This window comes from Cheilinus undulatus, linkage group 3 (assembly GCF_018320785.1).
Source record: "Cheilinus undulatus linkage group 3, ASM1832078v1, whole genome shotgun sequence".
In the NCBI taxonomy this organism is placed as follows: Eukaryota; Metazoa; Chordata; class Actinopteri; order Labriformes; family Labridae; genus Cheilinus; species Cheilinus undulatus.
This window is the reverse complement of record NC_054867.1, coordinates 19,890,356-19,906,887: the sequence shown is the minus strand read 5'-3', so window position 1 is coordinate 19,906,887 and position 16,532 is coordinate 19,890,356. Positions and strand designations below refer to the sequence as shown.

General features: G+C 41.5%; 1 protein-coding gene across 11 annotated transcripts in view; it reads right to left on the bottom strand.

Moving 5' to 3' along the window:
* prickle2b (prickle homolog 2b) overlaps positions 1-16,532 on the bottom strand; it is a 132,763-nt gene that overhangs the window by 17,264 nt on the left and 98,967 nt on the right. For 9 of the 11 annotated variants that reach the window (XM_041783467.1, XM_041783468.1, XM_041783473.1 and 6 more), the window contains one exon: positions 230-413. In XM_041783467.1, the coding sequence (XP_041639401.1) occupies positions 230-413 (184 nt within the window). Of the gene's footprint in view, positions 1-229; positions 414-3,520; positions 3,577-8,178; positions 8,631-16,532 lie in introns of those variants that run through there. The other 2 variants (XM_041783470.1, XM_041783469.1) reach the window with 2 other exon arrangements.

The following is a 16,532-nucleotide window of genomic DNA, read 5'->3' as shown; positions in this document are numbered from 1 at the left end:
GAATCTTACTACTTGGCGGAACATTTTAAGGTTTTGTTGAAATCTGTACATATTTATAATTTTTAATGCCACCAGTGTTGAAACCGTACACCCAAGAAGTCTTCTGAGAAGTTTCAAGGACAATTGGAGCAACGTGTGGCATGCAAATCAAGGCAGACAGACAGACATGCCGCCATATATAGTAGTAAGATGTGGTAAAGCTAAGTGTAAGGGTTAAATGCAGTATTACCTGCTCAGGTTTGAGTCCTGGTGGTACCCAGGCGTACTCCTCCAGCGCACACCCTGAGTCGTCATCCGAGGTCGAGTTCCTCTGGAAGTCATACATCAGCTTGGTGACAGTTTTCTCCATCTCAACAGGCATGGCTGTCACTGCATGCTCCTCTCGGCGACACTTACAGTGCACACAGATCTTCCTATCATGGACAAAGAGAAAAGAAAACACCTTCAAGCAAATGTCGTGACACTTCTTTTAGCACGCACAAATTCATATAAATGTTTGTTTAACTGAACCTTATAAAAAATAAATGGGAGTGGTTGGCTTATCTTTTAAATAATTATGTTGAGATAAAATAAATAAATGATCATGTTGACAAGGCTGATTTGTGGTTTGAGAATACTACATTTCATAACTCCACATAGTGTATTACCTCTGAGGCAAAAACAAATACTCCTCTGAATAAATCACTATGTAAATAGAGCTTCATTTGGGGACAGGTTTTCAGAACAAACACAGTCATGCTGCAGTCCCTTTTTTCTTCCATTAATCACAAACACTTTTTGCATAACCTGTGTGACGTTATCAAGGAAAACAAACCTCATCCATGCCATTTTACCAAGGTAACTGAAAAGGACCTCTTGACTTGCAGTGAAAACCACATGGAGTCTGTTCATGCCTCTGTTCATGCCTGTAAATCTTTTTCCCATGAATGACTCTAACTTCAAGCAGTTCAGAGGTCAAGGTCTCCCAAGACAGTCCTCTACGGTACCCCAAAGAAGGGTGCAACCACAAACAGGCTGTGGAGTTTGCAGAAAATAGCTAATATAGCAAACAAAATAAAATCCATACAATGCAAAAATAAACAATCCTGTGTACAAGGTTAAGATTATATGGAAACTCTAACAGATGTCTGGCCTGGAAAGAGTTTCACTCTTATTGCTCGAGCAAACCCATCCTGCTACAAAATGATTAATATCCAACTATATGACTTTCTGCAGAAAACATGTTTGGGAGGGATGTAACACCAGCACTCCTCCCGCCAACTCTTGTTTGTAATTGTGTCCAGAGAGCAATAAAGAAAGCTGTCATATTTCATAGCTTTTAAAACTATACCATGGTGTTGTGTTGCAAAATATTAGTATTAACAGGAAGGAACAGCCCCCTAGAGATCGACACAGATCATGTGTGACATTTAGAAAAAATGTGGAGCTACATGTGGGCTACATAGCAGAGTTCATGGAGGAAAATGAAGTACAGGCCACCCTCAGTGTCTCTGCTTGGGTCCAGAGGGAGGAGACACCGCTTACACACAGATCCGTATGTCCTTGACAGCTCTAAGTGCCTGCACGAGAAAGTAACCGTTGGTGGCCAGAAGGTCGCATCCCACTAACCCCTTGCTGCCCCTCAGGCAGAAAAACCAGGAAGACAATCCAATTACCTTCCCAGACGGACGCCTGCCTGTCTGACAGACAGACAGGCCTATGGAGGAGCTTAAGGACACTGAGGGCTCTCTTTGACAGACTGACAGCTTGCTTGGCAGAGGATCTGGTGGGGTAAAGTGTTAAGAGCGCAGACAGAACCATGTGGAGAGCTGGCCAAGTCTCACCTTGCCTCTTGTTTAAAGGAGCCATTTTTGTTTAGAGGTTAAGTCTTGATTTACAAAGCATTTCTGTCTGTTTGGCTTAAGTGGTGATGGATTCTGATGATGGAGAGGATAACTGGCTGGGAATCTCCAAGTCAAACATCCTACTGACATGTCATGACTGGTCACAGAACTCGTATAAGATGAATACAAGTAAGGGATGGGACAAAGTCTCAGTCAACACTCAACATTTCTAAATGCTTATTGCCTGCAGCTCTAGCTTTGAATAAAGTCCTTAGCAGAGACAGACCTCTGCAACTTCTGCTGTCACTGTTGAAGTAAAAGTGACTCCATAGAAAGAAAATAATAGACAGTGGGTAGAATATTAATATTGAAACATATGATAATCAGAGCAGAAATGCAGCTCAGCAGACAAAGTCATCAAGCAGCTGTCAAGCAGGCTGCCTGGTGTTTGGCAAATCCCTGTCCCAGCGGCATGATGATATAGCCAGGGGCAACAAAGCCTGTCTCATTATAGTCCAACCCCTTTACCACCATTACTTATTTATGGGAGACTAACTGGATGATATACACAGAAATGCATGCATGCACACTTGCAGCAAGGACAGTGATTGAAAGTGAAAGCAAAGGAAGTTTAAGCGAAGACGAAGATCATTGAGCATGTATAGATGCCTTTTTCATTCTGGAGACGTGCTGCTCAGTGATAGTAGTTATTTCTGCCTTTGGGCGAGGAGAGTCTCATAGAGATAAGGGTGCACAAATAGCCAGAGCTGAGGGAAAGCATCACACACTGCATTCCTTCCCAGTGTCCCTGTCTATCCAGCCTCTGAGTTTAATGCAGAGAAACTTGTGACCTCTGGTGAAATGCTCCTCGTTCCAGAACTCCATAAATCTAGATGTGTGTTGATGACCTCCTTCACAAACATCTAGTATCCCTGTACTCTGGCAGAGGTGCTGTTTGCCCACAAGGGCCTGTTGATCCTTCTCTCCCCCCTTATCCTCCTGATTTACAACACGCTTCATGCACATGCCTGGGATTTCCTTCCAACTGGAACTTAATCCCTGGGCTTCCCCTTGTAATCTACATGATTTCAATTAGGAGAGATTTGGGGGACCTGGGTAATGCAAACTGGGTGCATCACCAACGCCTCATAAATAACTTTAAAGTAAAAGAAGAAGGATTTTAAAAGGTTTGTTCTTTGTAATTCAAATGTAAGTGGCCTTTCATCCCCAGATAGATGTAAATGCTGAAGTTTCACTGGCCAGCCAGAGTGTGAGGTTTGCTCAAGACCTGGGGGGTGAATTGTTTGTAAGTTATCCTGTGACTATGATGTAAAAGGACAATGATTCACCATTTTGGGTTAATTATCATCATCCTGCTCCTCTAGAGGGGCTCTGTTACCCAAGTAACAGCTTGCTTTAATGCCTAACTAGGCTCTGACAGGAGTCAATAGCAGTTGAGAAGACTGTTGAATTGTTTTTGGTCAAGATTTTCAGCAACAGAGTCTCAAGTTTTGCAAGAAAACCCATCAAACTTCCCATCTTTGTCCATATTTCAAAACTAAAGAGGTTTGCTTAAGGTAATTATCATTTTCAGGATGAAGGAAGAACTCTAGTTAACACAACGTCAAGAAAAGAATCTGATTACAAGAGCCAATCTAGAAAGTATAGCCTTGAAGGGTTTGGAGCTCAAGTCTCACTCATTCCTGACCAGCTCCCAAAACCGCTGCAGCTTTTCCATGGCATCACTCAAGACGGTCAGATTAAAATCCCATCTTTTAATGGCAGCTCTGTAAAAAAAGCAGAGGCTGCATTACTAGAAAGGAGAGCACAGTGGAGAGAACAGCTGGAAGCACATAGCAGCCAAGTCATGTCTTATTTTTTCCTGCTTCTGCTTTTGTTTGCTCTGGAAGAAGAAGGGGAAGAGGAGGACAGACTTCTTTATTTTCTCTCAAACAGCCTTTTGTTTGGTGAATACATTCGTGTTCAGAGTTTACAAACTGTTTATGGTATTTTCAGAGGTTTCAACAAGCAGGCCCATTTTGCTTATCAGCCATAAAAAGAAAAAGTATTTGAATCTATTCTAGGCTGTGTTTTGACATCAGAGCTATTAGGAGTTAATCACAGTTAAACATGACTCAAAGTGTTCCAGACAAGAATCAGGCCGAGGAGACGGCTTCCATTAGAGGCCAATTTGTAAGAACCAGATGCAGAGTGTTCCCAAGGACAGGGAATGACCAGCATCCACCTGTCATAACAAATTACACCGAGTCAAAGTACGGCCCTGTTATCAGCTGGCTGTACTCCACTATACTCAACCTGATTATTGTTTTCCCCAAAAATGTGCAGTTACAAACATTTCACTCATTTACTACACCTTTCAACAATGATAACCCAGTTGGTATTTTTGAAGAGATATGTCATTAATGATACATATGAAATTTAGCAGTAAAATTAGCTCCACTGTCTCCTCTTTGGCTTTGAGAGGAGCATCAAATTTCTGAAAACATAAGCCCAACGATGCCCCCTAGGTTAGGACATCAAACCCAAAAGGTCTAAAATAGACAATTCTCCCACCAGGGGGCTCTCAACCAAAACAATAACAAAGGATGACGAGCAAAGACTAGCAGCTCTGTCGTTTACTTCTTGTTTTGAAAAAAATATACAGCTCTTCCTAAAGCATATACACCTAACAGAAAACCAATGTTTCGGTTGAAAATGATCATAATGAGGGAGAAATGCTACCATGTCAATAAGCAGCAACTTTCATTCGACACTATAACATCTAGGACAGGTGTTCTTGGCGTTAAGGGCCTTGCCCAAGGGCCCACACTGGATACTCCATGTACTCTGGCCAGGAATCAAACCCCCAATCTACGCAACAGTGTCAGCAATCTAAACCACCGAGCGAGGATGCCACATTAGAAATGCACGGAAAAAGGCACATCCTGGTCATGCTGGAAGCAGAATGTACATGTGCACTGGAAGCAACGGTAGAGCGCATGGGCATCCTGGGACCAATTCCAGAGCAAACAGAAAGTGCCTTTTTAGCACAATTCTCTCAATATGAGAGGTGGGCGGCACTGAGAAGTGCTGCTCTTAACTCGCTGGAGTGTGGTAGGCTCGGAGTTACAGAGGTGAGTCTGGGCAATCGCACTCACAACCTATGGTAGACTCCATAAAAAGATGTCTCTTTCTCATTATAAAATTAAGCATCTCTTTGTCCTTGAACATCTTTGAAAGTATTTGAGATACTGAAACACCTCAATTTTCAAAATACAGCATAGGAATGATCACTTTTTAAACTAATATAGATATTTTAGCGCAGAGATTCTACATAATGTATCTTTAAATCATGGAGTTGAATAGAGGTGTGTATTTAGGCCTTGCCCACATGGAGACGAAAACAATGAATTCCCGTTTTGTTTTGAAAATGTTTTCCTTAAACATGGGATCCTTTCAGGAAATGTCCACATAAGCATGGAACCACTGAAAACACTGTAGCATATATGCAGAGCCCGTAAGTGGCGCTGTAACGCTGCCACAGAAAAGCACCAAAAAGAGAGAAGACGACTGCAGAGCATGGGTATAGATCCGCCATTGTTGTTTTAGCTGGACCCGCGCACGCGACTTAAGTTGGCTATGCTATGTATGATGTCATAATTTCAAGAAAGTTGTGGTTGGCTGTCCACATGGAGATGAAACGGTAAGCGTTTACAGATTTGTTCACCCTGGGACCTGGGATCTTCAAAAAGTAGCATTTATGGCCTCCCAAAACGCCGTTTCTGTGTGGATGAAACGCCAATACAACAAAAAACTTGTGTATATTCCTGAATTTGTCTCCGTGTGGATGGGTCCTTAGGGGACTAATGAGTCTAATTACAAACACTACTGAGATCAACTATGGCACATTCAGTACATTTACATGCACAGTACAGTTATATGGTTAGAGATAAAATAGACTGGAAAACTGTCAATGGTGATATTTCCCCTTCAGCAAGTTTTTGTGGATATTCATCCTGATGACACTGCATAACAATTTAGACACCTGTTAACTGGTTGTTTGTCTAACAGTGAGCACAGACCAAATTCACTGCTCTGTATATTTCAAATACTACTCCTTACTTTTGGTGCAAATGCATGCATTCTAGCTTAGGGTGAAATGTGAAGGCACAAACAATGCTACTTCTGCTTTACTGAGCATTTATGTTCATTAATTTCCAGGCCAAAGCCCAATGTGGAAACTGTGGAGCATGCTCGAAACGCCTAGTCCAGTTTGGGTCTGATTAAAGGGAAAACATGCATGAGTAAATTGTAAATCTTGGTGTCTAAGTCCAGGGTTGAGAAACTTAACTTATTATGAGTCCAGTCAGACTAACATGTTAAGCTGTTTTGGCCAGTCTACCACTATATTTAAAATTTCTACCTGTATATAAACATACTGAGTAGTTTTGCAGCTCATTTTACCCAAGAAACCAACGCTACGTCCACATTACTGCCCACTTAATTGAAAACCTACGACTTTTATAACATTTCCCCCTTGCATTCACACTGCTGCTACTTTTGAGCTTGCCTATTGGAGGACTTTCGGTACATATGAAGGAGTGACACATTTCAAGCTATTAGAAAATATGTTGCAGATATGCACATTTGGTTGCTGACTGGGTCTACCCAACAGAAGATGTCATTTCCCCTTTTTCACAGGACCTTGATTTTAGAACTCATTTCCAAAAGAAGATCAAGTCAGTGTGGAATGGCAGCTTGGTTTCATAAAAGTGTAAAAAAACATCAACAACTCGCTGAAAAACAGAATAAAACCTTTGATGACCTCAATGTCTAAGCAAGCTTCTACGATGAATTCACATTTAAATGTTTAAATGTCTAAGTATGGGGAAAAGGCTTTTATTTGAGTGCTCAGAGTACAGAAACTGGGTATAAATTGGCATTATGATCCTGTCTTCTATGCTAAAATTGGAGGAATCTTAAAGCAAAGTAAACAGGAGCTTACCCACATGTAGGCAGGACTTCCAACTGTGTTCTCAATCCATGAGTGACTGGTGATTACAAGATACATCTAAAAATCCATGCAGATACACCATGAATACAAAGGGGACTGCTCTCAATGGTCACATGACTTTCTAGAGTTAAATGAAACTAGACTTTTTCCCTTTGGCTGCAGCCCACATTGGTGCTATAGCGGATCGTATTACTTATTAAGTCAATGTAGACTTGTTCCATAAAGTGACAGCACTCTGGGAGGGAAGAAAGGGGTCATGTTAGGGACGGGACTCCCAATACAACTTTAACACCAATTTAACACTGAGGATGGTTACTGATCATTAGTGAGATTTCTTAACTTGAGACATATAGGTGGATTAAGAGTGCTTTGCAGTAGGCTTATGATAGTTATTCAGAAGAAAATTCAGCAAATCAACATATTTGGTTTGAAAATTGTGACTTTTTTCAAAGGCTCAGAGGGAAAATACAAAAAATCTTCATCCAAAGACAGTTTTGTTGTCAGGAATAATGCTGATCTGGTGGTTCTTTAATCAGATCATTGAATGTTTGCCTGCGCTATGACTAGAGATGAGGAGCCCAACGATTCTGCAGCCAGCTGCTGAAGACACATTATTCATCACTCCCCCCATCAAACCATTCATGTGCTAATCCAGTGACCTCTTTCACAGCCAAAAAGTAGCCTCCTAAACGGCTCAATTAGCCTGCATTCAGTCTACAAATGTTGTTCTTGGAACTGCCATAGATCTGCAATTATGACACTTGTTTCCAATGTTAGTAAACTCAAATGAATAAAGAAGAGGTCTCTCACCCAGGGGGATTCCAACGGTGACAAAATAACTACATCTGACCAGAAGGAAATAAGATGATTTCAAAGGAAAACGAAGTATTTCTACAGAAGCAAAATATGCATACTAAGCGATCTGATCTAGTCAAAAGATCCCCAACAATATTTACTGAACTGAAGGGCGCACAGTAGCTTGACCACTGCGCTACAGGGGGTGGGGTGGGGGATAAAACCAGTGTGAACACGTCTCTACAGGGAGAGCATACAGGTCTGCATGATGTGCGGTACTTTATTGTCCCCACTCTCCTTTTCAGGTCAAAGAAGTAAGTTACAAAGTAAGCATCTCAAAATATCCTAAGTAAAAAAGCCATGCTCCCACTATGGACTGGTAAACTGGCCTTAAAACGTACCTTTTAACGCACAATTTAGAGAGCTATGCAAGGTTAAGGTAAAATGGTTTTAACTGTTGGTAGAAAGCCGTGGGCTCTAAATCTCTTATCAAAGTGCATTTCTAACCTTCTCCAACACAAACACGATCAATAGTCAGCTTCTTACCGTCTTACAAACTGCTGCGGAGGAAAACCATTGCCCTGACCTCGGAGCTGCTTGTGGTTGTGCTGCGGCTTTGAAAACAAGTCTTCCTCATCTTAAAAATTGTCGCACAACTCCAACGCCAAAGCTTTGCCACGAAAACAGTCTCCTGTCGCCCGCTGCGTGGTGTCCTCACCCCTCTGCTACATTCACCCCCTCCGTTTAAAAGCCTTTTTGTCAGACCCCTGTTATCCGCAAACACGCTCAGAGAGTTAAGCTACCGAGGAGAAAGCGTGAACGAAAAGCCAATTGAAAGTGTGGGAAATCAGAATTCCTCTTTACAAATCCAACCAGAGCGCAGAGTCCACCGAAATATTTAAAAATCCGAGTGAAGAGAGCAGAAATCTGAGTAAATTTACAGCAGCAGAGCCTGAGAGTGGACTTTCTGTGCGTAAAGGCACGGAGCTTTGGAGCTGCTTCACTCGCTGCTGACTGACCCACTGAACAGCAGCGCTTTAATCCTATCCACCGCCAAGCACGCAGAAGTAACAACTTGACTTCCGGTTTAACTCTTCAAAGTAAAAGCAATGTTGTCAAATTTTGTTGAAGATGATTGCCTTTATGTTCTGTAACTTGCGCACAACTAGCACTGCCAATCTGATGATTTTTACTATCTAATCAACCACAATTCATCAGATGTTGATAATATGAGTAGAATTCCAGCACAAGTTGGCTATTTTTAATGACAAAGTTATGAAACAGGTGGAAAGCCCATGTTTCTGAATGAAGCTTAAAAAAGTGACACAGATTTCCACAATACATTAGAAAAAATGCACATCAATAGATGTATGCAAAGTCTGGATGTACCAGTTTCTTACGCATGCATCTCACTAAAGGAAGACAGGTGCAGGAGGAGAGTCTGAAGGCAGATTGTCTACCTGTTCTCAGATGGCGTTGATCTTTGGGATGGAGAAAACTTAAAGATTAAAAGCAAGGATAATTTTTTGTATGCGTTTTTATCAAATCTATAAAGCTGCTGTGGCTGGTTGTGCTAGGCTTAGGTTTTAACAGACGACATCACATCGCCCCAATTTTAGCATCTTTACACTGGCTTCCAGTTAGTATTAGAATTGATTCTAAGATTTTACTCATTACTTTTAAAGCACTAAAGGGTCTGGCTCCAATATATGTAACTTTAAACCCCCTGTGAGCCAGCCAGTGCCCTGAGATCCTTGGGTGGGGGCCTCAAGTCGAGACTTATAACATAAGGTGACAGGGCCGTTTCCATCAGGGCCCCTCGACTTTGGAATGACCTACCTGAGGAGGTAAGGCATGCAGAAACAGTCACTGCTTTTAAATCACTTTTATGTGATGTCGTCTTCTTACTCCTTCTTACTCCTTTAACCATCATTCTACCTTTTTTATCTCCACCTTTATTATTACGATTGCTGCTACTTTTGTTATTTTACTGTTATTATTAATGTTACTATTATTATCATTACTACTTCTGATTTTAGCTTGTTTTAATACCTTTTACTCTTCTTCGTGATCTTCTCAAATGCTTTGTATAGGAGGTTTGTCAGATGAATGTGAAATATACAGTATTTATGCAGTGCATGAATGAAACAGTGTATCTGGCTAGTCAGCTTAAGTCCCACTGACAGTCATATTAAAATTACCTTTTTTTTTAACAACAGGCATAAAGCACATTTTTGATCCCAGCACAAAAAATACTTTTGCTTGGAGTAGCTAATTGTTTGATCTGTACACTATTTAGAGGTGTTTTCTTTATTTAGGAGGTGCCTCAATCTCCACGTTTCAACCTAGTGCCAGGCTGATCCAAAGTTTGTATGAGACACTTCCAACTACCTACCTGACCATCATCATAAGCTTTAAAAGCTTGCTTCAAAAACCAAAGAGAAATCTCACTAAGACTATATCCATGTTTATGTGTTCTTGAACTTTTTTGGAATTTCTCTCTAACTGCCATTTACTGAGAATTTCACAGCTGGAATATATATGTCAAGTTAATATTTTAGTACCATGGCCTCTCAATTGTATGAAAAATAAGATAAATTCAGAAATAATAATAAAAAAACACTTCTACTAGTAAGATATTCCTAATTTTTCCCCCATTTATATCTGTGAGACAACGTATTGTTTTTAGTATAGCATGAAAATTAATGGTCAATTCCAGCCACAAATGTTTTAAAGCAAAGAAAACTTCTACATCCTGTCAAAGGCGCTGTTTCTGGTTGACTTGACACACATACCCTCACAGAGGGGGAGAGAGACCAACACTAGACCCCTCTCCTCCCTGCATGCTAATAGCCTGGAGTGATGTCAGCAAGTCAGCGTCTCTGCATTGGTGTAATTAGCTGTGTGAATGATGGCGTTCTGGTGAAATTTGCATGTGAATGAAACAACTTCCCTGAATCAACCGGCCTGATATAAGAAGAGAGAGAGGGAGAGAGGAGCCGCAGGGTGCTGGCCTGCATGGAGAGATGGGGTGGTAAGCTCTTGTAAACAAAACAGTACTGCTTAACATATGAAGCTGACATTAGCTGGGGAGAGAACAAAAGGTTTACCGACATATGAAAAACTATCTGTAAATCAGGATTTTAAACTCTTTTTAAATTTAGGTTTTTGTATCCTGATCATAAAAATATGACCTACATCTGATGACTGAATCACAGCCATCCAGTCCAGATAAAAAGCAGCAAACTGAGTGAAATGATCAATAAGTGTTAGTTAATTTCTTAACAACACAAACAGCACAATTGTTCCTTGACAGATTTCCAACAGCTCAGCTATTTTGGTTTCCTCTTAATCTCTGAAACATTGGCATGGTGTTAAACTGTGTGATGCTTCTCTCTCCGCTCTTCTTCCCACAAAGAGAGGTAGGAGTGTTAAACAACATCCCACTGTGGCGCCCTATTTGCTTATTTGTGTAACATAAAATGTGTCAAGAAAAAAAAAAAAAAAGAAAATGGCCCAAAAGTCTTTCTGGCAATTGAAGCTTAACAGATTTGTGGAAGATTTTCACAAGGCATCTCAGAGGATGGATAGCATTAAAGTGGGTTAGAGAGTAATTAAATCAAGATTTGTGTATATTTTCCCTGCTGCTGCTTGTTTGGTAACTAAAGTAAAAAGAAAGGAGATGGGTAGAGGAAATAAAAAGGGTGCTTATTCATGACAGGGTTTCTACTGATGAGAACAGTGAGCTCCTATAGGTTTAGAGGACAGGATTGTAGTTTTTCCTCTGCATTCTGGAGCTCGCCGTCTTCTATGGAGTCAGACTTTGCTCTTCTGTTTCACAAATGCCACTTTCTAAATGGACTCCCCTGCCACACGTGGTCAGAGTATGTCAGCATATAATCGCAGTCCCTTTAAACATGCAGGAATATCAATTCCACCTCAGGCTGTACTTAAGGCAAATCTGTTTGCATTTACAAGGAGCCCTAAGTGAGAATGTCCTCTCCTCAGATCAACCACAGAAATGGCCAAGTGGTTAGAGGCCAGCATTCTCCTCCAATAAGTCACTCCATTTTCCCTGACAAACAGTTCCTCAACCTGCAGTAGAGCTGTTTTAAATGCCACGTGTGGACTGAATAAAAGCATAGAGGCCAGCTTGGGGGACATACCACAGATAGCATTGCCTTCATGGACTCTTGGCATGCACAGAGATGGTAATTTTAGACATTGAGCTAAACAGGTTTCCTCCCTTCCTAAGCACGCTTAAGCATATTGATGCTTTTGTGTCTATCAAAGCACAGGATGGCTGATATTGTAAATACATGTTCCCCGAGGGCCTGGACAATCTGCAAGAAAGTATGTAGAAAAGTTGTACCGCTCAAAGGATCATATCCTACAAGAAGATTATTCATCTCGTACCGGGGAAGGAACTGATTTATTTTCCACGACCTGATATAGTCAGGAAAACACACCTGATAAATCAATGGCATTATCTGGATTTTAAATGTAGCCAGAATTTAAACATGGCCCTCCTCATCTTTATTTCTCATCTGCTTTTTTAGGAACACCAGTCTCCTCTTCTTTCATGTGGCAAATGCTGATGGCTATCACTCTAGAGTCAACACACACGAGGCAGCTGGGACTCACCCCAACAGCTGATAGCTCAAGTTAGGAGGGAGAGAGAGTTTCCTCTAGCGTGTAACTTTTTGTTCCACTGCTGCATAGCGGTTCTTACACAACTTTCTGTCCAGTTCAAGTACCGGATCAATGTTCTACAGCTGAGGCTGCTGTGATTTTTTAAGGAATAGTACTATAATCACAACCTTTCAGTCCTAATAAACTAGATCTGTCTTTGGCAAAGAAAAGGCTAGAGAGCAAACGGGATTTTTTTGGTGAAAACTGAGCCCTAAATTGCAACTCAGTGGCAACAACTGAGAGACAGAGCTCTGAAAAGTAAATTCTGCACTCCAGTACCACTAGGTGATAAATAATTGCAACAAGCCAGAGTGCAAAGAGTGCTATACTAAGGCTCAAAGGCATGTGCTTGCAGAACTCCTGCGGTATAATTACCATGGGAATCTGACATGTAGCTCAGTGTCAGTTCGAACCCATTGACAGCAGCATAAACAGAACACACTAAGGCCATAACACTCTGTATCAGCCATGTAGACTACACAATTATTCACCGTTATACAAAGAATCAGTAAGAAAAACTGTAACAGACGTTTCTTTGATGAATATATCTGTGTCACTGAGGGGAGAGAAACCCGAAAACCAAGTCTTCTGCAAAAGTCTTTAATACTTTCTTCACTCTCAACAGTTTCTACCAGTGTCTGACACTTTTAAGAGGCTAAAAGCTGAACTATTAAGTTCTTGTGGTTCTCATATGTAGAGCTTTATAACTGGCAAGGAGATATGAATAAAAATGCTTCACATTCCAATAAAATTCTCCAATCTGACTCATATCGTAAGAAATCTTATTCGAAACAAGAGGGTCGGTTTATGCTGATCGCTGTTTCAATCAGCATCCATGAAAACACTCGATCTGATCGTCTCTCCCTGCTTGGAGGGGATTTTTGTAATACAAGGGTCCTCCTGCACCCTCCTCCTCTGAATTGACTGCAGCAGTATGTACTGCTGAGCTTGCTGCTTCAACAGGGAGAGCACCAGAAACAGCAGAACTGTCTGCAGCACAAGATAAGGTTAATCAATTAAAAATAAAGATAATATATGGTACAGACACAAGAGAGTAGGACAATCCAATAATTTTGCATGGGAAGAGTTGAAAAAAAAACAACAACAAAGGTTTACAACAAAGGTGTAGAATAGAACTTCTTCTTCTACGACACATTTACAGTAGATTTGAGCAGGGGGAAAATATTGAGCATGTCAGAGCAGTTTGATTCAGATCAAATGTTTAATCCATAAGAATGGACATCTGAATCACATCACACCTTTTAGCGTTCATGTAAACAGAGAAGTTTTAAATCTCCGATCAGGATGCATCCAATTGTGAAAAAATGCTTATATAACCAATTTCGGAATTGGTTTTTGATTCAAACAAATTCCCAATTGCAACATGCAATTTTCAATAAATTGCTTTTTTAAAGAGGTGCATGTTCTGGCATCTACTCCAGTCTGCTGTGCACTAAGGATCTTTAAATTCTTACTGGATGTTAAAGAGCTTAATAAAACATGTTCAAGCCTTTTAGACTCATTACAATAGTGTAGATACTCAGAGGTACACCTTAAAGAAAACATTCATCTGTGCTTAATCGCACAGTTTGTAAAATTCTGCCACCTGAGTGCTCTCAAACAAAACAATAACATAACTAGAAAAGCACTCAGAGAGCGCAGACCTCCGCCATCAGCCCTATCTCCCAATAGTGAAGAATCCTTTAAAAACATTCCTGGATCCAGACGCTGATGCGGGTAAGTCCCAAAAATCTAATCCGCCTCCCTCCCCGGTGGTGGAGACACAGTGAGGCAAAACATTAGCTTTGCTACGTGTGGACTGTCACGATGGAAGAACCCATGGTCTCACTTGATGACTGGAAGTAATGGCAGAGGGTGAATATTCCCCTATTCCTCCCAGCATTGTGAGTATTGTTGCTACAATTTGCTGTCTTTCTCTCTGTTATGCTACGCTACGTTATGTTTCAAACTCTATACACTCCAAAACTTTGAATAGAAACACACCAAAAAATGCTGCTGGGATTGAAGTAACTCATGTCCGCCATCTCCTGGTGTAAAGTGGTAACAGCGCAGACCTCTGTCATTAGCCCTATCTCCCAATAGTAAAGAATCCTTTAAAAAATTCCTGGATCCAGACGGTGATCCGGATAAGTCCCAAAATCGAATCAATTCTTCTTATGCCATTTCTGATTTTTTTTTTTTTTTTTAAGATTTATTTTTGGGCCTTTTCATGCCTTTATTTGATAGAGTAAGGACAGTGGATAGACTCGGAAACAGGGAAGAGAGTGGGGAGAGACATGGGGTAAAGGGCCACAGGCTGGATTCGATCCCCGGGCCGCCCGCGCACATGGGTAGCGCCTTAAACCACTAAACCATCTTTGCTGCCAACATTTCCTAAAAATTTAATGAAAATCCGTCCATGACTTTTTGAGTTATGTTGCTAACAAACTAACAAACAAATGAAGAAGAAAACGAACAAACCCGACCGATCACATAACCTGCTTGGCGGAGGTAATAATATGACCGGGTTGGACTAGCATGTGTGTTTGGTCCCAGAATGCACATGCCCATTCTGGGACCGCGTGAACGCGGAAGTGTACTTTAACCTCCCCCCTAAAAAAACAAACATTGGTTTTCTCTTTATTAGGTACCATATGAGGTGCCGTCTTACTGAACAAACCCCTCATTTCAAAACAAGACATAGTATTGAGAAGGAGGCAAAGGTGGGCTGCACAGAGCAGTGCTGGTATGCTGTGTAGGGGGGCTCCATGTAGATGAGTTTGGGCAATTGAACTCACAACCTACGGCAGCCACCTTGGCAAAATACATCTCATGACTTCTCTGTCTTTGAAAACTTTCGTAAATATCTGAGATACTGTAAGACCTAAATTAATATATGTAACACAGGAATGGTCACTTTTCAAATTCCCAAGGTTGTAGAAAATGGAATTGTAAAATCCAAATTATTAACCTTTTTTTTTCACCGGTACACTTGAGTATCTGACTGAACAATGATGAAACACATCAGTGCTGCTGGTATTTCTGAAATTTGCACCAAACTGATAAAAATCTGCATTTTACGGCTTTTGATTAGCTCAAACGGACATCTGCCTTGAAAAATCTTTTCTGAAAAGGTGGGGCTTATGTGACGTAGAATCCTACCATCGGTAGGTTTCTACGTCACAAACTCTATATAAAAGTTGGAATGTTACTGCCTCTAGCTGACTTTACCATTCAGAGACCACTCCCATCCTCTCCTGCCTGCACCTGCACTGCTTTGGCTCCGAGAGCTACAGCTGTAGTAACACTGGTGCTGAAGCCAACGGCCCGAACAGTTAGCACTCAGGACCAGCACCACACTATAGCCTGATTCAGGGAACCCTGGAGGGAAAACTCCTCCGCCTCAAAGATCGCTATGAGGCAGCAGTGCTGTGGGACTGTCTGTCTTTCTCTGACAAGCGGATGTCACTGTCACTCCCGCCTCATCTGGAAAACCCTCGTCCTTTTCCCCTCCCTCCTCTCAGTACCAAACTGCTCACTCTCTGCCATAGACTGTTGAAAGAATTGGACAAACCCTGTGTGATGTCAGTCGTCTGCTTACAATAGGTGGACTCAAATGGCTTTTGAGGCCAATCCGCAGAGGCTTCCATATTGAAATCGCTGTCTCAACAGAACTTTGGATCAACCTAACAGCCCGCCCACCAAGCGTGACTTTCTGTCAGCTAGCTAGCTAGCATTCCGGTTGACAGAAACGGAGCCTCTGCCTGCCAAGCTATCTGTCAATCAAATGAGACACGCCAATCAGTGTTCATTTTAAATATAATCCAAACGATCGTGGTACAAAAAAATTCACCCCCTGTAGAGTGAGAGCGCAATAAGACACTACCTAATGAGACATGTTTGGTTTTTTGAACCAGGCTGTAAACCAGTTTATCTCTAGTGTAAAAACTGGCTGTTTAACAGGTGTCCAGACGGGACTTCCGGTGTTCCTGCAGCCAGCCTCAAGTGGACACTTGCGGTATTGCAATTTTCTGCACTTCCGCATTGGCATAATTTTTCAGGATCGGAGGTTGCTGCTTGCTCTCTGCCCATTTTTTGAATTACGGAGGTGGGTGGAGTTAGCTCTGAGCCGGGGGTTCACTTACACTTTAAGTCTTGACTCTATCACCTGGGAAAACGGGACCGGCTAACTCACAGCTCCATTGTCA